Genomic DNA, 25,397 nt, shown 5'->3' with positions numbered 1-25,397 from the left:
CCTTAAAAATTATATTTAAAATTAAATATAATCAATACTGTCTCTGCACATACTTCTGAAATGCCCATAACAATTACCTGTAGCACTTGTGGCGGTACGTCAATACCAAAGCTGTGAATGTTGACTGGAACTTTAATAGATGTTGAAGCACTTTGCTGCTGAGCCTGCTTCTCGGCCTCTCTCCTCTCCTCCTCCTGCCACTTCTCCCTCATCAACTGAAGCTTCAGCTGTGTACGGGATGTAGGGGTCACAGTTTTAAATGTCGGTGGACTGCAATTTGCACAAGAAAAAAATACCATTTAGACCATAACATAGTATGTGGCATAGCAAATCTAGTGTAAACTCTACATGTAGTTAAAAAGAGAAACAATACAAAACAATGTTTCCTCAAAGATCAAGTGTGACACTCAAACTAGTACCTTAGGCATATTTAAAAAAATCTACTTACAAATTTCTCTAGGTTTATAAAATCATTATTCTTTTCTCTTGTTTATAACATACACCCTTCACTTTACTCCTTAATACAATAATATAAGATACAAGAAACAGTCAGTGTATTACACTAAAGAGGAGACTAGCCACACAATGGCTGTTTCTTCACAGCAAAGCCTTGAGAAAAATTACAGAACTTATGATACTGTACCTCATACCATTTACTCATTCAGACACTGAATGTGGCCTCCTAATCTGCAAAGACTATCTTACCTTAGCCAACTTGTTAATTTTCATTATTTTTCATTTAGATTTTCATTGATTATTTATATTCATCACAACAAATAAGGGCCTACTTTCACATTTCTTGACTAAAATGTAGATTTTTCACACATGAACTGTCACACTGATCTCAAGGTATTGAGTATATTTTGTCTAAACAGGCTTTACCATAAGCTGACATTTACTCTGAAGGTCCCCCCCACATCGAGGTAACTTTTGGGTAGAATGTGTGGACGTAGGACCTGATACTCTATTGAACATCTAAGCACTCTTCAGAGATATTAAATATTCCTTTTCCAAAGTACAAAATAACGCATTTCTGAGTACCCCTTTTTACTCCGTATTTTCCACGTACACACAGTTCTACACTGAAGAGCCCAATAAACTGATACACCAGCCTAATAGCATGTAGGGCCCCCACGAGCACGCAGAAGTGCTGAAACACGACGTGGCATGGATGTGTCCAATGTCTGAAGTAGTACTGGAGGGAATAGACACAATGAATCCTGCAGGGCTGTCCATAAATCTGTAAGAATATGAGGGGGTGGAGATCTCTTCTGAACAGCACATTGCATGGCATCATGTGTGGCTGTCCTTTATAGATTAGATTAGTTTTTCATTCCATAGATCCGTGCTGAGGAGATCCTCATGGATGTGGAACATGTCATTTTTTTTTAAGCTGAAATAACAATACTAATAGTATGAATATATACAATACATCATTTGTTTAGAAGGAGTTGGCCACTAGTAAGTCTTTCAGGCTCCTTTTAAACTGATCTTTTAACAGCTTAATTGTCCTCAAAGTTAGAATTTGTAAATTTTGAAAAACAAAACCTTACACAGTTACTGACAGCAAATAAAACTTTAAGGACAAGGATAGTCATCAACAGCTCTTTCAGCCACATGCTCTTCTGATGTTGTGGGTTGGAGAATGCCACAGTGAAATGTAAGAAGGCTACTGCAAGGGCCTAAAACAAATGAGGCAGGTGCTCATCATCTACTTCAATGACTTCCTTATACTGCCAGTAGAAGTAATACCCTAATATCTAATGGAAGTAAGAAGAGTAATTCCACAATTAGTAGACAGAGATCAAAATCACCAGTCTCCTTCACGAAATCATCTTCCCTGCCATATTGCATTAAGTGGCAAGGAGTGTAATAGGCTAAACTATAGCTAGGTGAACTGAGGTGATACTACCAGCATAGGTATCACATGGAGAAGTTCAACTGATGTCACTGAGAAGACAACATCTCTGTGTCTGATCAATAGCAATGGAAACTTGAACTCTGGTCTGATTTGGGAGTAGCTGACAAACTACTCTGCAATTATAACTATGTAGGCTTCTGTGGCCAGAGTCAGTCAGCATGAAAGTTTTCTGGGCATGGTACCACATCACATTATAAATAATAATCACTGATGAAACCAATGTTTCGACTGCAGTTACTGTGACTGAGATGTTAGTTTCATCACAGTTATTTACAATATGATGCAGTACCACACCCAGAAACTCTCATGTTAACTATTCTTCTATTGTGTATCCAATGTGAGCAAGTGTATTGGAAACACTCTTGCCATAGTATATTTGTTACTGATAACATTTTACATCTTAAAAATCTTCTGATGGCTTGTAAAATCTATATGGGCTGCTAGATGAACTTCAGTGTGACCCATTGTTGCTTAATGCAGCCAAACTCGATGGCTGTTGCACTTCTTGATGTAATTTAATCCACACACTTGCATTTCTTCATGTAATTTAATCCACGCACTCCACTTTCATCAAATACTCTTCATGCTCGTGTTGGCATGGTAGTGGGTAACTTTCTCTTCATTTAATAGCAGTATGTACTTTAACTATAATGCCATCTGTCTGTTATTGTTTGATTTTTGAGAAACATTCCTTGCCCTTACTTGAAGCAAATCCTAACACAGAGTAAATAAAGACTGGAAATGATGCATCAGTTGATAGTCGTTAGTTATTTTCACTTCCCATTATAAATTATAACAATGTGGAATAAGTCACTTTACATTCACATCACAATTTAATTTGTAAATATGGCTACACGCTGATCATTTAAAAGGTTGGTTTGTCAGTGTTCTTTTTATATTGGATTTGAGTTAGTAATTCCTACCCACCACCTTTCACACATTACAATAATAGAAATCCTTCTATGCAATAGGAGTTGTCAAAGAGAAAGTTTTTCACTTTGTTTTCAAATTTTACTTTGCTGTCTGTCAGACATTTTACATACTCGGGTAAGTGATCAAAAAATTTTGTTTTAGCATTGTGCACCCCTTTTTGTGCTCAAGTCAACCTTAGTGTGGAGAAATAAATGTCATTTTTCTTTCTGGTATTCTGCTTATGTGTATCATTGTTCCTTCTGAACTGCACTGGATTATTTACAACAAACTTAATGAGGTATATTGTGAACCATAAATCATAATGTCCAACTCCTTAAACAGATGCTTACAGTATGATCGTGGGTAAGTACTACATATTATTCTTACAGCATGTTTTTGAGCAATGAAGACTTTCTTTCTCGAAGATGAGTTACCCTAGAACATTATTCAATATGACATTATTGATTGAAAATATGCGAAGTATTTCAACTTACTGGTTTGTCTCTTCCCAAGATTTTCATTTGTTCGAAGTACAAATGTGGCTTAACTAAGTAGTTTTACAAGTGCCTTTTCCAGTTAAAATTCTCATCAATACAGACATCTAACAATTTTTGAGCTTTCACCGTATTTATCTTTTCCTCGTCATGTGTTATACTTATTGGTGTAGCAGCCCTAGATGTGCAGAACTGAATATGTTGGGTCTTTTTAAAACTGAGGGTGAGACCATTTGCAGTAAGCCAAACAATCATAGTTTTAGGAACATTGTTTACCATTTCTTCTGTTGATGCATGTATGTTCTGACTGAGTACAATACTAATGTCATACGCAAGACGAACTAATTCTGCTTGCTGTATATTAGACAGAAGATCATTTGCATTATAAGGTGCAATATTAGACTTAAGATTGAGCCTTGAAGAACACCATACATGATTTCTCCCCACTCCGAGCAATGTCTCTGACTATGCTGGTTGAATTACTAAGCTCGACTTACTGCATTCTTTTGGTCAGATATGACATTATCCACTGGTTGGCTATACCATCAATCCCATAAAACGTCAATTTATCTAGGAAAATACTGTGATTCACACAGTCAAATGCATTACAAAGGTCGCAGAAAATACCAATTATTTGATGCTTGCAAAATTTGGTAAACGAACTTGTAAATGGTTTTTCTCAGCAGAGCAACTCTTCTGAAATCCATACTGTGATTTGCTGAGGATAGTAATGTTGCTCAGGTGAGATACTATTCTATAATAGATCACCTTTTCAAAAATTTCAGGAAATGTCAGCAGTAAAATAGGTCCGTAGTTATGTATCTCGGGAAAAACGCAGACGGATATGAGGGAACACCTACCCATTTATCTTGTCGCCAACTTTGGTAACGACTGCCGCGCGCGATGATGGGAATTAAGATGGCGGAGCTACACTAATTTGAGTATCCAACGAAGTATTAAAGATGTTTTGGTTCCGATCGTTGGAAACGTAAATATTAGTTTTTAACATGACAACAAACTCGTATTTCAAGGGGTCATGCGCAATCAAATTGTATTGATGGGGTAAATAGACATAAACACGTAGGAAACTAGACAGCTATTTGGACTGCCCATTACAATCCATAGCTGGCGCAATTATTGAAATTTGTATTTTCAACCTGCTGATAGCGCTTGCACAAAATAAAGCTATAATCTTCCAGCCTAATGTACTGATCGCACACTTTTCCTCGGCTCCTGGGGGGGGGGGGGGGGGCAAGGAACATAGAACAAGGGCGGAGGATTCTACGAGCGGAACCTTGTGATCGTCTCGTAGCTCATTGGCTGCTGAGGCAAGCTCTTCCCCCTCCTGCCAGAGCAGCCAGCTTACAGCTTATAAAAGGAATGAACGTGTAATAGGTTAATGCATCGAACAAGTAACACGACAGTTGAGAGTCGCCACAGGGACAAGGTACAGTCTTCTCGTTCATTTCTGTAAATAATAGTATCACTACGCACAACACCGCACATGGGTCTACACTATATTCAGAACGGCTGCTTATTGTTACAATACTGTCAACTAGCTTAACGCTCGCAGCGACCGTAAACATTGCAGTGCGGCACGAAATCAGCCAACTTCACCGATCGCATAGGGGCCAAGTAGAGGTGCGCTATCAGCAGACCTCTCAGTCTCAGCCACCAATCAATGTGTTGCCAGACACAAAAACTTCTTGTTCATATTCTTTTGCCTAACCAATTCACGACATGGATTCCGGAGACAGCGATCGTGTGAGACCCAACTCGCTTTATTTGTTCATGAGACCCAGAAAATATTAAATACAGGCCCAGGTAGATGCCATTTTCCTTGACTTCGGCAGGCGTTCGATACAGTTCCGCACTGTCGCCTGATAAAGGAAAGTAAGAGCCTACGAAATATCAGACCAGCTGTGTGGCTGGATTGAAGAGTTTTTGGCAGACAGAACACAGCATGTTGTTCTCAATGGCGAGACGTCTACAGACGTTAAAGGAACCTCTGGCGTGCCACAGGGGAGTGTTATGGGACCATCGCTTTTCACAATATGTATAAATGACCTAGTAGATAGTGTCCGAAGTTCCATGCGGCTTTTCGCGGATGATGCTGTAGTATACACAGAAGTTGCGGCATTAGAAAATTGCAGCCAAATGCAGGAAGATCTGCGGCGGATAGGCACCTGGTGCAGGGAGTGGCAATTGACTCTTAACACAGACAAATGTTATGTATTGCGAATACATAGAAAGAAGGATCCTTTATTGTATGATTATATAATAGCGGAACAAACACTGGTAGCAGTTACTTCTGTAAAATATCTGGGAGTATGCGTACGGAACGATTTGAAGTGGAATGATCATATAAAATTAATTGTTGGTAAGGTGGGTGCCAGGTTGAGATTCATTGGGAGAGTCCTTAGAAAATAGGGCCCTTCAACAAAGGAGGTGGCTAACAAAACACTCGTTCGACCTATACTTGAGTATTGCTCATCAGTGTGGGATCCGTACCAGGTCGGGTTGACAGAGGAGATAGAGAGGATCCAAAGAAGAGCGACGCGTTTCGTCACAGGGTTATTTGGTAAGCGTGATAGCGTTACGGAGATGTTTAGCAAACTCAAGTGGCAGACCCTGCAAGAGAGGCGCTCTGCATCGCGGTGTAGCTTGCTTTCCGGGTTTCGAGAGGGTGCGTTTCTGGATGATGTATCGAATATATTGCTTCCTTCAACTTATACCTCCCGAGGAGATCACGAATGTAAAATTAGAGAGATTCGAGCGTGCACTGAGGCTTTCCGGCAGTCGTTCTTCCCATACGCGACTGGAACGGGAAAGGGAACTAATGACAGTGGCACGTAAAGTGCCATCCGCCACACACCGTTGGGTGGATTCCGGAGTATAAATGTGGATGTAGATGTAGACCAAACTGACACTTTCCAATCTAACCTCTATCTCGTGCTACGCTACAGATCAGTGTCGCCACAGCCAAGATTTCATATATTTGAGTGGAAATAATTAAGAACTGTTTCAACATAAGAAGTTTTAAAGTATCGTATACACCCAGATATTTATATGAGTTGATTGATTCCAACTGTTTCTCACTCATATTGTAGTCATGGGCGACAAGGCTATAGTCAGGAGTGCCCCAGGGAAGTGTGATAGGAGCGCTGTTGTTCTCTATATAAGTAAATGATCTGACGGACGGGGTAAGCAGCAATTTTCTGATGATGCTGTCGTGTAACGGAAGGCGTCGTTGTTGAGTGACTGCAGGAGGATACAGAATTACTATCTGGTGTGTTTAACGGCAGCTTACTCTACATGCAGAAAAATGTGAGTTAATGCAGATGAGTAGGAAAAAAAATCCCGTAATGTATTAGTAGTGTACTGCTTCACAAAGTCACGTCGATTAAATATCTAGGCGTAACGTTGCAAAACGATTTGAAATGGAACGAGCACGTAAGGAAAGCAGCAGGGGAGACGAACGGTCGACTTTGGTTTACTGGGAGAATTTCAGGAAAGTTTCGTGTAATGGATACCGCGTTTAGAACACTACTGGAACCCATTCTTGAGTACTCCTCGAGTATTTGGAATCCCCGCGAGCTCAAATTAAAGGAAGACATCGAAGTAATTCAAAGACGGGCTGCGAGATTTCTTATCGGTAGGTTCAAGGTACACGAGACTATTAAGGAGGTGTTTCGTGAACTGAAGTGGCAATTCCTGGAGGGAACAGAACGTTCTTTTCGCGGAAAATATTGAGAACCAGCATCTGAAGTTGACTGCAGAATGATTCTACTGCCCCCCCCCCCCCCCCCCCCCCCCACACACACACACACACGTACTTCCCGCATAAGCACCAAGAAAATAAGAGAAATTAGGGGTCGTACGGAGACATATAGACAGTTGTTTTTCCCTTGATCTGTTTAAGAGTGGAACACGAAAGGAAATGACTAGAAGTGGTGCAAGGTGCCCTCCGCCACGCACCACACGGTAGCTTGCGGAGTATGAATGTAGACGCAGATTTATTACTTTTCTTTCATGAAGTGCGTACTGTTTACCATTTCTGTATATTTAAAGCTAGTAGCCGATATGTGCACCACAATGGAAGATTATCCCACTGCCCTCCCCTTGTCCCTCCCAGATAGTACTTCACCTGGTTAAGAGCTTATTGCACCAAATAATTTCTGCGAGGACCAAAAAGTAAAATGATGGATTAGTAATGGTATCGGGCAAACATTCTCCCGGAAGCGGCGTGTTAAAGCAAACACCCGGGCGGTTCTGGTGTTGGATACACGAAATGTTTGAATGCGTTACGTGTTACGCAATCAAGTGATATAATACATGTAATGTAGGTAGAAATTACGCGTCACTGCGCATATCAGATCTGAAGAAAAATATGAGCAATATGATTATTAAGTTCTCTCGGAGTATTGCCGTGAATGTAATAATGCTGCGGCGAGTAAACTAAAAGCTACAGTGACTTGTGTGTGTAATGTGATGGCACCCAACTGAATCCTGATGGTAAAGAGAGCGGCAGCAATAAATGGAGGGTCATTCTAGAAGAATAGCCACAATACCCGTAGTACTGAGATCTGAGAGACATTTGTTCTGACATAGCCATAAGTCCCTACGCCACATTACTATTATAGGGCTTATGGTGCATCACTTTGAGACGTCTGCAGTTATTGAGAGTTTACTTCACTCACATAGACCTACTGTACAATGTGTAGCAGAGGACACGCAGTATACGGTTAGCATTAGCACCCTTTCCATTCCACTCTTAGACAATGTACAGAAAGAACGATTGACATTACGTCTCTGTACAGGTTTAAATGTTTCTGATCACACAGTCTTGATCGATACGTGGTTGCCGACCGGGGTGACCGAGCGGTTCTAGGCGCTACAGTTCGGGACCACGCGACCGCTACGGTCGCAGGTTCGAATCCTGCTTCGGGCATGGGTGTGTGTGACGTCCTTAGGTTAGTTAGGTTTAAGTAGTTCTAAGTTCTAGGGGACTTTGACCTCAGCAGTTAAGTCCCATAGTGCTCAGAGCCATTTGAACCATTGTGATACGTGGGTTCTATGCACGCAGGGAAGTAACAATTTCCTTGACTTTGTCCCCACCTCTCTCTCTCTCTCTCTCTCTCTCTCTCTCTCTCTCTCTCTCTGCGAAACCCTGCTGTGTTTATTAAAAGCAGTTATGAAGTTAGCTTTTTTTTTCATTTTTATAGTAACCCAGTAAGATTCCACGGCGCATGAAAGTGAATTCTGTGTAATTTAAGCTTAATAGGATAAGAGGAAGGGGTGCTCCTCGACAAGGAAAACGGAAAATCCCTGGAAATCAGATTTATCTGGTATATTAAAAAGATATTGTTCAGAAATGGCTGGTTAACGTATAATGTTATTTACTTTAAACTTAATTATCAATTCCGCTGTATTAACTTTGAAAGTATGATGTAAAAAAACTACTATGTACAACGCTTGCGACGCGAGAAAGCCACATTTTCTTTTCAGAATTCTCATTCCTTGATAAAGCCACTTTTTATATCCTGGAATGAGGTGCAATTTTTAATTTTATTTTATTTTATCATTTTTTTTAAGTTCTCCATAAGACTGACGCCTCTCTCAGTAGGACTATTCACAAACTTTCAGTTTGATGACTAGGTCTACAGTATTGACGAAATCTTCATTTGCATGCTACTGCCAATGCTTTGTCTTATGGAACTCGTCGTTTAAATCACAGCTGGAAAAGAAATAGTCCTACTTTATTAGAAATAAACTGCCGATAATTTCTGAGATTTGATCGATTCCTTCCTGAACCTGTTAATATTTTCGTCTTATGGTTCTGCCTCACGATTCAGTGCACTGACTATTTTGATTTTTGAGTCAGAAAATTAATTATGATCAAAATTGGCCAAGGTGTCAGAACAGGAGACATGTACAATAACCGATTTTTAAGTTTTTCACCTTTTCCAAAGCCACAAGATAGATATCACGATCTACAACATAATATTTATAAAATTTTGAAAGAATACTGAAATCTGATTACAGTGCTTTGGCTTCATAAGGGCTTCGACGGATACAATGCTAAGGAAAATGCAAACATAACAAACAGTATTCTTTTCTTGTAATAATTCAAATTTATCGCGAACAAGCATTTTCGATCAATAACTTGACACGTTCTACATCATACCGGTTACCGTGAGATTGATCAATGGAACACGTAGCTAACTAACCAGCTAACTAACTAAAGAGAAGCGCGGAGTGGCCGCTCGGTTTGGTTTGGGGCGCCACGTCACGGAGTGCGCGGCCTCTCCCGCCGAGGTTCGAGTACCTCGGGCGCGCGCGCGCACGAGCCTTTGTGTGTGTGTGTGTGTGTGTGTGTGTGTGTGTGTGTGGTTCTTAGCATAAATTAGTTTAAGTAGTGTGTTGAAAAAATTTTAAAAAATCCTCTCTATGGCGCCGTTTTTTTCAAAGCATCTTGAACAAAATCGAGGATTCCGGACACGAAGACTTCATACAAATTTTGCCTGGGAATTCTGTGCTGAATTAAAATTTGGAATTTACTAACATCAATTACAGATCTAGCGTTTTGAATTTTAGTCATGATTGATATGTTGGACCTGTGCTTCTTTAGTTTACCCATTCTGCAACAACGCTTCTGAGAATTATTTCATGTACCCGATGCCAGCAACGTAAATACAACTGGTCTTTTTTCCAAAACAAGTTTCAATTAGAACATAAGCATCTTTTTATAAAGGTACTCGTAATGGAGGCTGTTATGTCAAGAACTACTACTTAAGCAGAATGCTGTACAAACCCCTTTCAATGAGAGTATGGCCTCCTCCTTTTCCATAGTAATTTAATAGACAGAAATACATGTAAAATTACCACAACTGACTGATTAGTGGACTCCTAATTTCTTTCATTATCAAATACATTTGTGTGTAAAAGTATTAACACAGAAATTACTGAATTTATTTCCGCTTAACTCTCGCTTCTTAGCGGCTGCCTCTGATCTTCAAAACGTTCTCTTTCTCTACTATATGATGATCGATTCCATGCATGAACCTTAGCCTTCATGTCAATCAATCACTGATCAGAAATTGATCTTCTCCAATAGGAGTGATGTTCAAAGTATTAGCATGTGCTATGTCCCCAGATTCTTTTTGTAATAAATCTGGTTCTTTTCGCTTACGAACCACCAACGATCTTCCACCACGCTTTCGTATTTGCCTCCATTGTTGACAGAAAGCTTCTAGTTTTGACATACACTTTCTCAACTCCTGTGCTACAATCCGTGATTTTCCCAATAAACCGCGACTCATCACTCATGGCTTGACTACAGCGGCAGCTAAGAACACCATCGTAGGTAAAAGAACAATACAAACTGCACGAAATTCGGCAATGTGTGAGCTGTGCTGAGCTGGATAATACACTGAAGAGATTAACTCCGACATAAAATATCGTTTGGCCTCATTAATTGCATAGGTTGTTTGTGAAAGGAGTCTAACTGTTGCTCCACCAGTGCTCTCCAAACTGTATTCTTCAAAGCGAGCTACACTACTGGCCATTAAAATTGCTACACCACGAAGATGACGTGCTACAGACGCGAAATTTAACCGACAGGAAGGAGATGCTGTGATATACAAATGATTAGGTTTTCAGAGCATTCACACAAGGTTAGCGCCTGTGGCGACACCTACAACGTGCTGACATGAGGAAAGTTTCCAACCGATTTCTCATACACAAACAGCAGCAGAACGGCGTTGCCTGGGGAAACGTTGTTGTGATGCCTCGTGTAAGGAGGAGAAATGCGTACCATCACGTTTCGGACTTTGATAAAGGTCGGATTGTAGCCTATCGCTATTGCGGTTTATCATATCGCGACATTGCTGCTCGGATTGGTCGAGATCCAATGACTGTTAGCAGAATATAGTATCGGTTGGTTCAGGGGGGTAATACGGAACGCCGTGCTGGATCCCAACGGCCTCGTATCACTAGCAGTCGAGATGACAGGCATCTTATCCGCATGGCTGTAACGGATCGTGCAGCCACGTCTCGATCCCTGAGTCAACAGATGGGGACGTTCGCAAGACAACAACGTTCTGCACGAACAGTTCATCAGTCCCCTAGAACTTAGAACTACTTAAACCTAACTAACCTAAGGACATCACACACATCCATGCCCGAGGCAGGATTCAAACCTGCGACCGTAGCGGTCCTGCGGCTCCAGACTGTAGCGCCTAGAACCGCACGGCCACCCCGGCCGGCTTTCTGGTTACAGAAAATGTTGGACTGCTGCCCTGGCCAGCACATTCTCCAGATCTTTCACCAATTGTAAACGTCTGGTCAATGGTGGCCGAGCAACTGGCTCGTCACAATACGCCGTTCACTACCCTTGATGAACTGTGGTATCGTGTTGAAGCTGCATTCGCAGCTGTACCTGTACACGCCATCCAAGCTCTGTTTGACTCAATGCCCAGGCGTATCAAGGCCCTTATTATGGCCAGAGGTGGTTGTTCTGGGTAGTGATTTCTCAGGATCTATGCACCCAAATTGCGTGAAAATGTAATCACATGTCAGTTCTAATATAATATATTTCTCCAATGAATACCCGTTTATCATCTGCATTTATTCTTGGTGTAGCAATTTTAATGGCCAGTAGTGTATAAGCGGACAAATTTACAGCCGTTTATCGATGAATCTCCTCCTTCATCATCATCTGACAAAGTCTCTTCAAGTTCTAGGGAGGGAAAAATTCTTTGTAGAGAACTTGAGCCAACTTCCTGTGGGATGCACGACCGAGTTTCTTGTAAGTTTCTGCCTATGACGATTATTTTCTTTCAATTACGATTACGCCTGCTGCAAAATATTTGTACATTCATTCGGTTTTCTCGGCACTATATCGCGATGTGCACCATACATTACAAGCCTGTCTGTAAGTTCCTGCAAAGAGTAATGCTCATCATCGACAACCAGTGGACACACCACAGACGATGGTGTATTGTTTTCGAAGGAAGCGAAACCATTGCCTATGCCTATGCCGCAGGCAGTTGGTTATTATGAAACAAGCAGTTTAGAAACATGTGCCTCACACACACTGTTCATTCAGAACTCTGTTCTGCTTGAAATATTGATTTCCGACCATTGCTTCCTTACCTCAGAACACACCAACGTCCGTTTAAATTTGGGCTTCAAACTCTGCGACGCCCTGTACAATTATACAGGATGGTATTTCTGAAGGGGGACAAACTACGGGAAACGATACCAAAGGAGCACAAAAGGCCATATCGACACAGGCCGGAAATGCGTTCCGAAGGAGGTACGCCGACTTTACGGTGTAGATGAAATGTCTTCGACAGTGACAACGTTATCAGTACCAGGCAGGTGGCTCGCCAACATGGGATAAGCTAGACGACCGTATGGATATATTCTAGATGACAACTGCCACTGCCTGTAACACAACATGTGCAGGCCTTATTACCTACTGACGCTGATTTGTCGCGAAAGCCGCCACGGTGCTGGGATTTCTGTTATCCATCCTATTCACAGATGAAGGTACCATTAAGCCGTCGCACACGGACCGTGCTGTCGAACGTCAACGTTGAGCGTGCTAAGTTCAACGTGCTGCTGAACGCTCACAAATGATTTGCGACTTGTGCATACGGTACGTGGGCCCCGGTGTGGTATACGCCATCACAACGCACTCCAGCGGCAGTTGCCGGATGATTCTAGTTCGTAAATCACACTGTTTACTAATCGGGCGCGTAAAATTCCCACGTTAGCTCTATTAAAACGCACATTTCCTCCATCGTCCACGAAAAAGAAAGTACCATGTCCAATCAATAGGGACACGGGCTTATAAAAGTTCCATTACAAACAGTGCGATACAAATTTGTAATACTTCTCCACATAAGATAAACATTATTTCATCATTCCCACATTTTAGTAAAACCCCAAGCTCAGTCTTACTTTATCACTGTTCCTACCCAATGGCAGAATCTTTGCAACATGTGAAAAGGAGCAAAATATCTTTATACAAGTAAAGCAAGCTGTCCTGTAGATTAAGCCAATCGAACAAACTCACCCAATCGAACAAACTCACCCCTAGAAAAAAGATGAACTTATATTTACACATCACAAATTATAGTATATGCTTATATTAAACTAATCTTTAAATAGATCAGTGACGCTACTCACCACGCTAAACCAACACACTGCTTATATCATAGCATGTTACCACCTGCTGAAAACTTTAATTGTAGACATGTTACTGATTGAAATTTAATTATAACAAATTGTACCAAGAACAATGGGTTTTGGGTGGATCTTCAATGTGTCGCTTCCTTGAAATAGCATACTCTCATAATACGCAAGTAACAATAATTCTTTTGCCACGAATATGATGTTTCTTATTATTTTATTGGAACGAATCTCACACTTAACAACGGGTTTTTCAGTGATTCTTAATTTGCTGGTGCCCAGAAACGGCATACATACTTATAGGCTTGAAATGAATGCCAATATGGCGACTCACAACTCTGTGCTGAAGGGAGATGGCGTGCATGTGACGTAGGTGGCGTTGTGCCATCTCATTGGGCAACGCTCAGAATATCTGACATGCTAGATATTGCTCTGCTCGTTCGAAAAGACTCCCGAACGTGCTAGTCCACGCTATGACGTCAGAAACTCGGCACGCTCAACGTTCTGATGCACGGTCCGTGTGCCGACGTCTTTAGGAGGGGCGTTATCGTCAACCTCCCCAACATCCACCTGTGGGCAAGGAGAATCCACACGGTGTGGTGGCACTGGTTCAGCCTCAATGTGTGGGCGGGGGTTATTGGCGACCGCAGCGTGGGACCAGCCATCCTTCCACTGCGCCTCACAGGCGAGGAATATCTGTACTTCCTGCTGGTGAACCTGCTCGAAGACGTGCTCTTGGTGGTACAAACGGTAATGTTCAAATGGTTCAAATGGCTCTGAGCACTATGGGACTCAACATCTTAGGTCATAAGTCCCCTAGAACTTAGAACTACTTAAACCTAACTAACCTAAGGACATCACACACACACCCATGCCCGAGGCAGGATTCGAACCTGCGACCGTAGCAGTCCCGCGGTTCCGGACTGCAGCGCCAGAACCGCTAGACCACCGCGGCCGGCAAACGGTGCCGGCCGAAGTGGCCGTGCGGTTAAAGGCGCTGCAGTCTGGAACCGCAAGACCGCTACGGTCGCAGGTTCGAATCCTGCCTCGGGCATGGATGTTTGTGATGTCCTTAGGTTAGTTAGGTTTAACTAGTTCTAAGTTCTAGGGGACTAATGACCTCAGCAGTTGAGTCCCATAGTGCTCAGAGCCATTCGGCAAACGGTAATGTGCTAGTGCTCCAGCTCACTACTCTCTTGAGTGTGGAACTATAACACTAATATAGACAGAACATTACCACTTGCCTGGTGTTTTCTGATGAGTGCTTTCAATCACTGAAACTGTCAAAAAAACACTGTCAATGTTCCTTTATGTTCAAGTGGGTGTACCTCCATTGGAAAGCATCTCCGAAGATATGTTCATACAACCTTTTTTGTCAGCAAGGACATATAGAAATGTTTCCATTTGTAATGGATTAGAAACGGGACGCGGCAAAAAAAGGTGAAACAAATGAGAAAGGCATAATGTTGATTTTATTATTACGTGCAACTCATACAATTTGTTCAGTATGGGTACCGAAGACGTTGACGAGACGCTGCACGACGTGATCAATAGATGTTCGCAACAGTTCCGGTGGAATTAGAGCAATGTGTTCCTGTGTACTGGTCTTCAGATCACGTAGAGACTGGACGTGTCCTTGTTAAACGCGTTCATTTGGATATCTGCAGTGAGAAAAGTCACATGGGTTTAGATCAGGTGAGCCTGCAGACCCTACAGCTGAAAAATCTCCGGTAATAACACGTTAGTGGAAGGTTGCATTAAGCAAATCTTTCACTGGCTGAGCGACATGAGATGTTCCCCATCTTGCATGAAATCAATTGTTTCTACACAGTTGAGCTCTTCCATAGCGGGAATAACATGCCGTAAAAGGAAGTCTCAATAAGGTGCAGACGTCGCGGAGCACATGACAGGCCCTCTGTGTGTATTCTCTTCAAAGAAGAACGGAACGATAACAAAGGTATTTGTGAACTCATACCACACAGTCACATACGGAGAGTGCAGTCGCTCTTCGTGCACTACGTGCGGTATAACAGTACCCCAAATTCGGCAGTTATGTGTATTCACTGCACCGCGTAGTATAAAATGTGCCTCGTCACTCCACAGAACATTGCCCGCTCACGTGTAATCAACTTCCATCCGCGTCAGAAAACCGAGCGAGGTGGCGCAGTGGTTAGACACTGGACTCGCATTCGGAAGGACGACGGTTCAATCCCGCGTCCGGCCATCCTGATTTAGGTTTTCCGTGATTTCCCTAAATCACTCCAGGCAAATGCCGGGATGGTTCCTCTGAAAGGGCACGGCCGACTTCCTTCCCTAATCCGATGAGACCGATGACCACGCTGTCTGGTCTCCTTCCCCAAACCAACCAACCAACCGTGTCAGAAAACAAAGACCAAACTCAGGAATTTGCTGCGGATCATGAGGTTTCAGTTGCTGCACCATCTGGATCTCCTACGGGTACCAGCGTAAAATAGAACGCAGAACTTCCGTACTGTTGGCCATGGGATTGACAACACCCGTCAAAACCGCACGAGCACTAGAACTATCCACTGCACTTGCTGCGTGGTTAGTTACAGCAACGGCAACCTAGTCAATAACTTCAATCGGGGTAGGACTCTTTCCTCTTCCAGGTGCCCGATCAAGCTCATCCGTGTTTTCTAATTCCATTATCTTCTTTAAAGCCTTTAATGACATCCGGCCTCTTCTCAGAATTTTCAGTGCAACACTGTAATTGCTGTCGTTCACATAAAACAGATTCACTAACAGTTCGCAGCCTCTCTTCTCGATAGCCATACTGTTCCCTCGCATTATGGCTTGTCAAATAACAGCGTGGCTGTCATACCGCATATAAACAGTACACAGCGCCATATTTGCACCTGGTGGCCAACACTGGAACCATTTTTTTCCAGTGTAAATGGTTGCCGCATTAACGCATCAGCATATCCCAAGTTGCGCTGCCGTACTATAATTACAGCTGACCCTGGACCTCCGTGAGTAGTTGCACTTTTAATTATAACCACGCGGTACTTTAGCTTCTGACGTCGTCTTCCAGTTACGACTACGTATTGAATTCTGCATGCTAAGTAGTAATCAGTTCAAGTGTACATCTAGTCCGGTATTTCATGAGCACCTATGCGGTTTATTAAACAGAAGGCGGGAATTGTATAAAAGACTAAGAACAACAGAATCGATCTGAGTAACTCTCTACATCTAGTGAACGGATTCAGCGAACGTAGTTCAACACGAACGCTGACACCTGATTCCACGCTGGCTCCTGCAAAGTTGTTCGCTGTCAGTAGTGGCCACGAAACACATTCCATACTTCTACAACAAACTGACATGAGCGGTATGGATCTCCAATATTAAGACTATGTCCTGTACGATTTTAAAAAAGAACTCAAATGATTTCATTTATACACGTGGGATGCTTTGCTGTACCATAGAACTACAAAAGTAGTTCAAAGTTATGAAAGAAAGCGTTACGATGTCTTTTGCACAACAGTTACACGCATTTAATAAAATTTATACAAACAGTTGTCATTTACAGGATTCTAACTAACTTTTTAGTTCTGTTCATTAACTATAGTATAACGAACTGCCTCGGCTTCGCACGGACAGCACTAAGCATCTACGTCTGGACGACTTGTCTGGTCTAACAGTGAACTATACATGTCAAAAATTAAACCAACCCCCGCCACCCCTCTCACCGCGCCAGACTGCCTATGACGTCTCACTTCAGGAACTACTGTAGGGGTGTAGATACAGTTTTGTCTAATAAACAGACTAATTCAAGAGGAACGTTATGTACAATGGTGTGCTTAAAAGTAATGCCTGTCTTTTTCTGATCTCAACAACGGCTGAGGTATCAAACATCATGTATATTACTCCGTCGACTTCCCCGCTTCGATGACCAAAGTTGCAACCCTCTGACTGTAGGGGGTTCCGAATTGCTGCGTGTAACATAGCGGCGCGTGAGAAACAAGGTGCTGTTCAAAAATGGCTCTGAGCACTATGGGACTTGACATCTGAGGTCATCAGTCCCCTAGACCTTAGAACTACTTAAACCTAACTAACCTAAGGACATCACAAACATCCATGCCCGAGGCAGGATTCGAACCTGCGACCGTAGCAGACGCGTGGTTCCGAACTGAAGCGCCTAGAACTGCTTGGCCATAACGGCCGGCAAACAAGGTGCTGTAATCGAGATTCTAACCGCATAAACGTCCACATTTGGAGCACCCTTTCCTTCGGCATGACAATGTCGGATGACACACAAGCGCTACGACACCTGTAACAATCCGACTTCTTCGGTTCACTGTCATCGATCATCCTCTATACAGTCCCAACTTGGCCCCATCCGATTTTCATCTATTTCCAAAACTTAAAGAACACTTTCGAGGATTTCACTTTGATGGTGATGAAGCGGTGCAAGCAGAGGTGAGATTCTGGCTCTATCAACAAAGTCAAACATTCTACAGTGACGGTACCAACGAAGGGGCCTCTCGGTGGGTGAGATGTCGCCAGGGTGATTATCTTAAAAAAAAAAAAATGTAGACATGAAGAATAATTATGCAAAGTAACAAATGTTGATGGTGTTGAGACAGTAACCAGGTACAAATTTATTTTAAGTTCCTTTATTCAAAAGGTACCGTCACCAGTTTCGAATCATTACGATTCATCGTCAGAAGGCTTTCATGCTTTCATTACAACATGTGTTTTTTACTAATTAGTTATCCTAAAATATGAATAATACATAATTATAAGCACGTCACAAAGACGGTTGAGTTACAGATTTGCATTGGGATGTGACTCACGTGAAATGTCGGTTTGGAGTAATTGTTTTCATAGTTTTCGTCCAGCAGACAACGTTTGTAGTTTTCGCCGCATTCACATCATTGCGCACATAAACTTGCATAATTGAGCGCTTCAGATTTGTCACTGAATGCATTTCCACCACATTTCTATCGTTGCACACGTAAATTCGTATCAGTGAACACTTCAGCTTAGTCACAGAACAGACTTCTAACATGCACCGCATGTTTTTATAACAAACATATGAGTGTCAAAGATGCTATGATACATCGTAATATTACAAAGATGCTACATGTTTGGAAAAAGATCATATATTCAGTTATGCAACTGAAACGCCTTTTAAACCAGTACATAGAGATATTGATTTTAATACTGCTACACTAATTATAAAGATGTTCCATGCCAAAGGTTTTTAAAGCCGTCTGAAGATGAATCGTAATGATTCAAAACCGGCAACGGTACCTTTTGAATAAAAGAACTTAAATTTGTGGCTGGTTGCTGTCTCAACACCATCAACATTTGTCTTCAAATAACAGCCACGGTCTCCAACCATGTCATCATATGACAGCCGGCCGTAGTGGCCGAGCGGTTCTAGGCACTTCAGTCTGGAACCGCGCGACCGCTACAGTCGCAAGTTCGAATCCTGCCTCGGGCATGGATGTGTGTCATGTCCTTAGGTTACTTAGGTTTAAGTAGTTCTAAGTTCTAGGGGACTGATGACCTCAGATGTTCAGTCCCATAGTGCTCAGAGCCATTTGAACCATCATCATATGACAAAATCGTAGAATGATGCAGAATGTAAATAAAACTTGTTTTATTTAAAAAGTTCGACGAGGTTTCACATAAACATTTCGGAGTCATTTCTTTTCCGCATGCTCTCGTATTGATTTATTACCGCAACGACAGAAAGTGATTCAGCTGAAGATACATACTTAGTGCTACGCATGCAAAGCCGGAGCGCGACGCTTGTAAATTATATACACAAATCTTCCTCGTGACTCATTCGATCAATTAGTGAAAACAGTATCAAAATTCCTACAGTATTTTCTGCGATTACCCTTCAGATACAGGCAGAAAAAAGCAAAGGGGGACTTTATAACATGTTAAGGAGTTGTCCGGCCGACGGCCTTGACGCAGTGGTAACACCGGTTCCCCAGATATCGCCGAAGTTAGAGCTGTCGCGTTTGCCTACCACTCGGACGAGTGACCGTCAGGATCTACCGAGCGTTGCCGGCAAGCGGGGTGCACTCAGCCCTTGTGAGGCCAGTTGAGGAGCTACTTGATTGAGCGTCACAGCGGCTGCTGTGACGAAAGTCGACAAGGGCCGGGAGAGCGGTGTGCTAATCACATGCTCCTCCACTACCCTCATCCAGTGACGCCTATCGGCAGGAAATGACACGGTCATCGGGAGGTACCGTTGGCCCTTCAGAGGCCTGTAGGACGGAGACTGAGTTTATAGTTGTCCAATAGAAATAAGTGGTTAGTATTTTATCCCATTTCCAATGTGCCACACATTTTTTTCCATGTTTACATTAAAACACACTTCGGAATATTGAGTATTTGCTAACTGCACTAGTATTCTCAAACTGGGATACAGTGACGGCAAACTTCACATGAGATTAAAACTACGGTGGGGGTGATAAACACTACAGGCCATTAAAATTTCTACACCAAGAAGAAATGCAGATGATAAACGGGTATTCATTGGACAAATATATTATACTAGAACTGGCATGTGATTACATTATCACGCAATTTCGGTGCATAGATACTGAGAAATCAGTACCCAGAACAACCACCTGTGGCCGTAATAACAGCCTTGATACGCCTGGGCATTGAGTCAAACAGAGCTTGGATGGCGTGTACAGGTACAGCTGCCCATGCAGCTTCAACACGATACCACAGTTCATCAAGAGTAGTGACTGGCGTATTGTGACGAGCTGCCGGCCGGAGTGGCCGTGCGGTTCTAGGCGCTACAGTCTGGAGCCGAGCGACCGCTACGGTCGCAGGTTCGAATCCTGCCTCGGACATGGATGTGTGTGATGTGCTTAGGTTAGTTAGGTTTAATTAGTTCTAAGTTCTAGGCGACTGATGACCTCAGAAGTTAAGTCGCATAGTGCTCAGAGCCATTTGAACCATTTTTGTGACGAGCTAGTTGCTCGGCCACCACTGACCAGACGTTTTCAATTGGTGAAAGATCTGGAGAACGTGCTGACCAGGGCAGCAGTCGAACATTTTCTGTATCCAGAAAGGCCCGTACAGGACCTGCAACATGCGGTCGTCCATTATCCTGCTGAAATGTAGAGTTTCGCAGGGATCGAATGAAGGGTAGAGCCACGCGTCGTAACTCATCTGAAATGTAACGTCCACTGTTCAAAGTGCCGTCAATGCGAACAAGAGGTGACCGAGACGTGTAACCAATGGCACCCCATACCATCACGCCGGGTGATACGCCAGTACGGCGATGACGAATACACGCTTCCAATGTGCATTCACCGTGATATCGCCAAACACGGATGCAACCATCGTGATGGTGTAAACAGAACCTGGATTCATCCGAAAATATGACGTTTTGCCATTCGTGCACCCAGGTTCGTCGTTGAGTACACCATCGCAGGCGCTCCTGAATGTGATGCAGCGTCAAGGGTAACCGCAGCCATGGTCTCCGACCTGATAGTCCATGCTGCTGCAAACGTCGTCGAACTGTTCGTGCAGATGGTTGTTGTCTTACAAACGTCCCTATCTGTTGACTCAGGGATCGAGACGTGGCTGCACGATCCGTTACAGCCATGGGGATAAGATGCCTGTAAACTCGACTGCTTGTGATACGAGGCCGTTGGGATCCAGCACGGCGTTCCGTATTACCCTCCTGAACCCACCGATTTCATATTCTGCTAACAGTCATTGGATCTCGACCACCGCGAGCAGCAATGTCGCGGTACGATAAACCGCAATAGCGATAGGCTACAATCCCACCTTTATCAAAGTGCGAAACGTGATGGTACGCATTTCTCCTCCTTACACGAGGCATCACAACAACGTTTCACCAGGCAACGCCGGTCAACTGCTGTTTGTGTATGAGAAATCGGTTAGAAACTTTCCTCATGTCAGCACGTTGTATGTGTCGCCACCGGCGCCAACCTTGTGTGAATGCTCTGAAAAGCTAATCATTTGCATATCACAGCATCTTCTTCCTGTCGGTTAAATTTCGCGTCTGTAGCACGTCATCTTCGTGGTGTAGCAATCTTAATGGCCAGTAGTGTACTATTTACAAGTGTTCAAACATATGCATAAGAGCTGTATGTGCGTGAATCTTACACTTAATACTAGTTTTTTGGCCTAACTGAAGAACAAACTAAAATACAGCTTTGATGCCGGGTTTGAGTGGTCAGAGCATCATTTGGACGACCCGAATTCGATCATCAACCCACCCAACAAGTTTGACCTGGTGAAAGGACAAGAACGAGACATATCCAGTTTCACGAGCAACACTGATAAGCCGCCTGAAGAATAAGGAACGGTTCTGGTTTCGAAACTAACCATTATCGGATGGCAATGCGATTTGATGACCTCACGCAAAAAAATACCGCCATTCAACGATGCGAAAAGACGTCGGTCGGCAAGCCAGTGTCCGACGGAAGATAACATCGCGGAATAGTTGTGCATTAGAGAATGAAAATACGCACAATACGTTAAGTCTATCGGTTACTGATGGATGACAGGTCTTGGCCGCAGTCGTGAATCATGTAAAATGATTCGTAGTTCAACTCAACCACTCAGTTTTCTAATGAAATTCGCATTCAGACCAGCACGTTTCGGCCGGACATTCTCCCATCCTCAGATAAATAACTTTAAAAGGATCGAAGTGAGTGATAATGTACTTTGTTCTTGTAAAGTTGTTTACCTGAAGATGGGAATGTGTCCGAAATGCGTCAGTTTTAATGTGATCTGAACCACGTCTCTTAATAAAATATTACGTTAAGACACTAATTTATAATTCTCAAAGTTGGCAATTACTCCTTTGGCAAGAAGTAGCTCAACACATATTTTACCAGGTGTATTACCTTTCTTTAACTTTAAGCTAACCATCATATCTAGTGGCCTTGTCAATACCAAATGACGAACTGCTTTACGTCTTGACACTCCCATTATCTAATTTTATCTGTAACTTTCGCAATGTTCAAATTAAGGTATCGAGGTGCGATATTTTCCCTTGAAACAACTACTGAAATCAGAACTGATAGTTTTTGCCTTCGTTTTATCGTCTTCTGTTTCCTTACCTGTATGATCAACTTGATAAATTGTGATTTTGCGACAACTCGGTAGACGTTCTGTTTTCAAATTTATCTAACCTTTCTCTGTCTTTAAGTCAGTTTTAAATTCGATTAGATCGTAGATATCGGTAAGTATATAGCTTCTTTTGAACGTGCGAAGCAGCTAATTCTTTCTTAGTAAGTTTAGTAGACCGTGGTGAACTTTCCCCATCCACCACTTTTAAATAGCACACACACACACACATATAGTTTGTGCTGAGGCGTGAAGCCAATGTGAGCTCGATGGAGGGCGATATATTTACTAACTGCTGCTTGAGCAAATTTTGACATTCACAACAGTCAACCTAGTCTTAGATCCAGATTATACAGGCTGACGAGTATAGGATGTAACGCTTGTTAATGTTGGTGCTGAAACTCCTAGCAAAAGAATCCGAGAAATGTAGCAAAATTGAGGGAAAGGGCGAGGCGGCCAGAATTTGCAATGACCTGCCTCCTAATAGGGCACTGTCCCCTAACATATGGCCTTTTACTCTGATTTGGGGGGGGGGGGGGGCGACGACGACGACACCCCCTTGTCTCTGATGCCTGTGGCGTGCCAGAGTCTGTAAACACTACATTTTAACTGAGTGTATTTTATTTTGTGACAAGCGGCCAGAAGCGAATTCAGATGGGTAGTTTCCTTCTATTTTATGTGATGACGAGATGAGTGTGGTCAATCTTTTAAAATTTTATGATATGTCTGTGCTCTGGCCTAGGCTGCAGATTGTGTGTGTTGCAGAATGGCTGGCTCTTTCATTCCAGCGACCAGTCAGCCGCACGTATCTGCTGTCTTCTTTGAATTCTTTCCCACAGCTTTTTCCCTTTTTACCGTATATTAGATCAGCTAACGTGATTTTAGTTCGTGTGTGTGTGTGTGTGTGTGTGTGTGTGTGTGTGTGTGTGTGTGTGTGTGTGTGCGCGCGCTCGCTCATGTTTTCACGGCTTTCCTTACGTTTTTATTCGCAGTTATCATTTTAGTACTTTTACTATCTTCCTCAACACTCTTCTCACAACATTTTCCAGAGGACGCTAAAGATCTTGCTGTCGTACGCCCACAATACCTTATCATCAACTGACAATTTAGAAGTTGGCGTATACTTCAATTTACAACAATCGTAATTGACACTGCATCTATGTCGTATTAAGGAAGGCCACGAGGAAATATCTTTTATCTAACAGCGTTGGCCTAGATTCTTACTGCAAATAACCACGGAGCCTGGCGCAAGAGCCCCGGTTCGTGGCGTTTTACTTTTTTTTATATTTTTATTTTTTTAAATGTATTGGCTTTCGGCACATGCCCATACAGCATTAAGACATCTCAACACCCGAAATATGATTCTACAGTTTCTTCTGACAACGCAGAGTATACCTTAGTTTCAGTCGTACCCTGGTCCGTAGTTACACAGGCTTAACAAAGAACAGATTCCGCCGTAAAACAAATTTTACATCCACAGAACACCGAAGCGAGTAAACAAGATGAAAATTGTAAAACAGGATACACAAAGGTAGTGCGCTATAAGAATCCTACCGGTAAAAAAATTAAAAAAATGATAAAACGTCTTTGGTACGTATTTGGAATATTCCCAATTCAACCCATATTAATGACTATCCATCTAAATTAACAATAAAATGTTCTTTTGCACGTCCTGTAAAAATTGTTTCAAAAGCTGCGGATCAGTTAATCGAATTTTTGTGGAGGTCTACGAGTATCATCTAGAGAGAACATGAGAACAGTGTACAATAGCGATATTTGGGTATTACAGCCATAGATAGGTTTAGATACACCAATGTTCACATACATACGTATAGGAGGAACATAGTGACATAAATTTATAGGTTGAGCGTTCCACATCCTGCTGAGTGGCACGTGGGAATTTAGTATGTTAATTGTGCTTTGGTCTTCTCCTGGCATTCTAATTACCACGAGCAGTAGATTAGCAGCGCAGGGAGCTATATCTGGATGTTGGCATTGTTAACGAACTCGTACAGTATTTTATGCGTTCCAATGCCGTTGGATGCTAACACGGTCTGGAGGATGCTTCAGCACTGATGACCAAAAGCCCGAAGATTACTTGCAAATGACACGTGTTCCAGGGACAATGTAGGAATATTTGGTTTCGATCTTCTGCCTCTCGCCATGCTCGGTAGCCGCGAGGTCTTGTGCGCCTTGCCACGGTTCGCGCGCCTGCCCCTGTCGGACGTTCGAGTCCTTCCTCGGGCATGGGTGTGTGTGTTGTCCTTAGTGTAAGTTAGATCAAGTAGTGTGTAAGTCTAGTGACCGATGGCCTCAGCAGTTTGCTCCCACAGAAACTTACCACAAATTTCCAAATTTCTTCCTCTCCGCAAACACACAGGGGGGTAGCGCTTAGGTTGAGCCGACAGAGGTGTTGGTTAAACTGCCAATTATTAAGTTTCAGCCGTGCTACAACCGTCATGAAGGTCCTCGATATTTGTGTCGCATTATACCATGGTACTCTTGGAATCGTGGGATGAATTAGTGCATATTGACTGCCTTTTATTTTAGATGTCCTCGAACATATATCTTACCATTCCGATGATAACCGCTTTCTGAGCATGGGTATCATATCTGTGAGACGGAGTTAATAGCTCCACGTAGAGATGCTTGCTTTACCAATACATCTACTTGCTCATTTCCAGGTATCCCAGAGCGATCTTTTTTTCTATATCATCACGATGTTGCGACAGTTTCTCCGGAACAGAAGCGCAACGTCGATAATTGCAGCA

The 25,397-nt window shown here is 42.7% G+C and overlaps 1 protein-coding gene across 2 annotated transcripts in view; it reads right to left on the bottom strand.

Annotated features, from left to right (window-relative positions):
* LOC124554852 (microphthalmia-associated transcription factor) overlaps positions 1-25,397 on the bottom strand; it is a 388,895-nt gene that overhangs the window by 229,788 nt on the left and 133,710 nt on the right. For both annotated transcript variants that reach the window (XM_047128519.1, XM_047128518.1), the window contains exon 2: positions 78-270. In XM_047128519.1, the coding sequence (XP_046984475.1) occupies positions 78-270 (193 nt within the window). The remainder of the gene's footprint in view (positions 1-77; positions 271-25,397) is intronic.

This window comes from Schistocerca americana, chromosome X (genome assembly GCF_021461395.2).
Source record: "Schistocerca americana isolate TAMUIC-IGC-003095 chromosome X, iqSchAmer2.1, whole genome shotgun sequence".
Taxonomy (NCBI): domain Eukaryota; kingdom Metazoa; phylum Arthropoda; class Insecta; order Orthoptera; family Acrididae; genus Schistocerca; species Schistocerca americana.
Note: the sequence above shows the minus strand (reverse complement) of the source record. Positions and strands in the feature narration are given on the sequence as shown.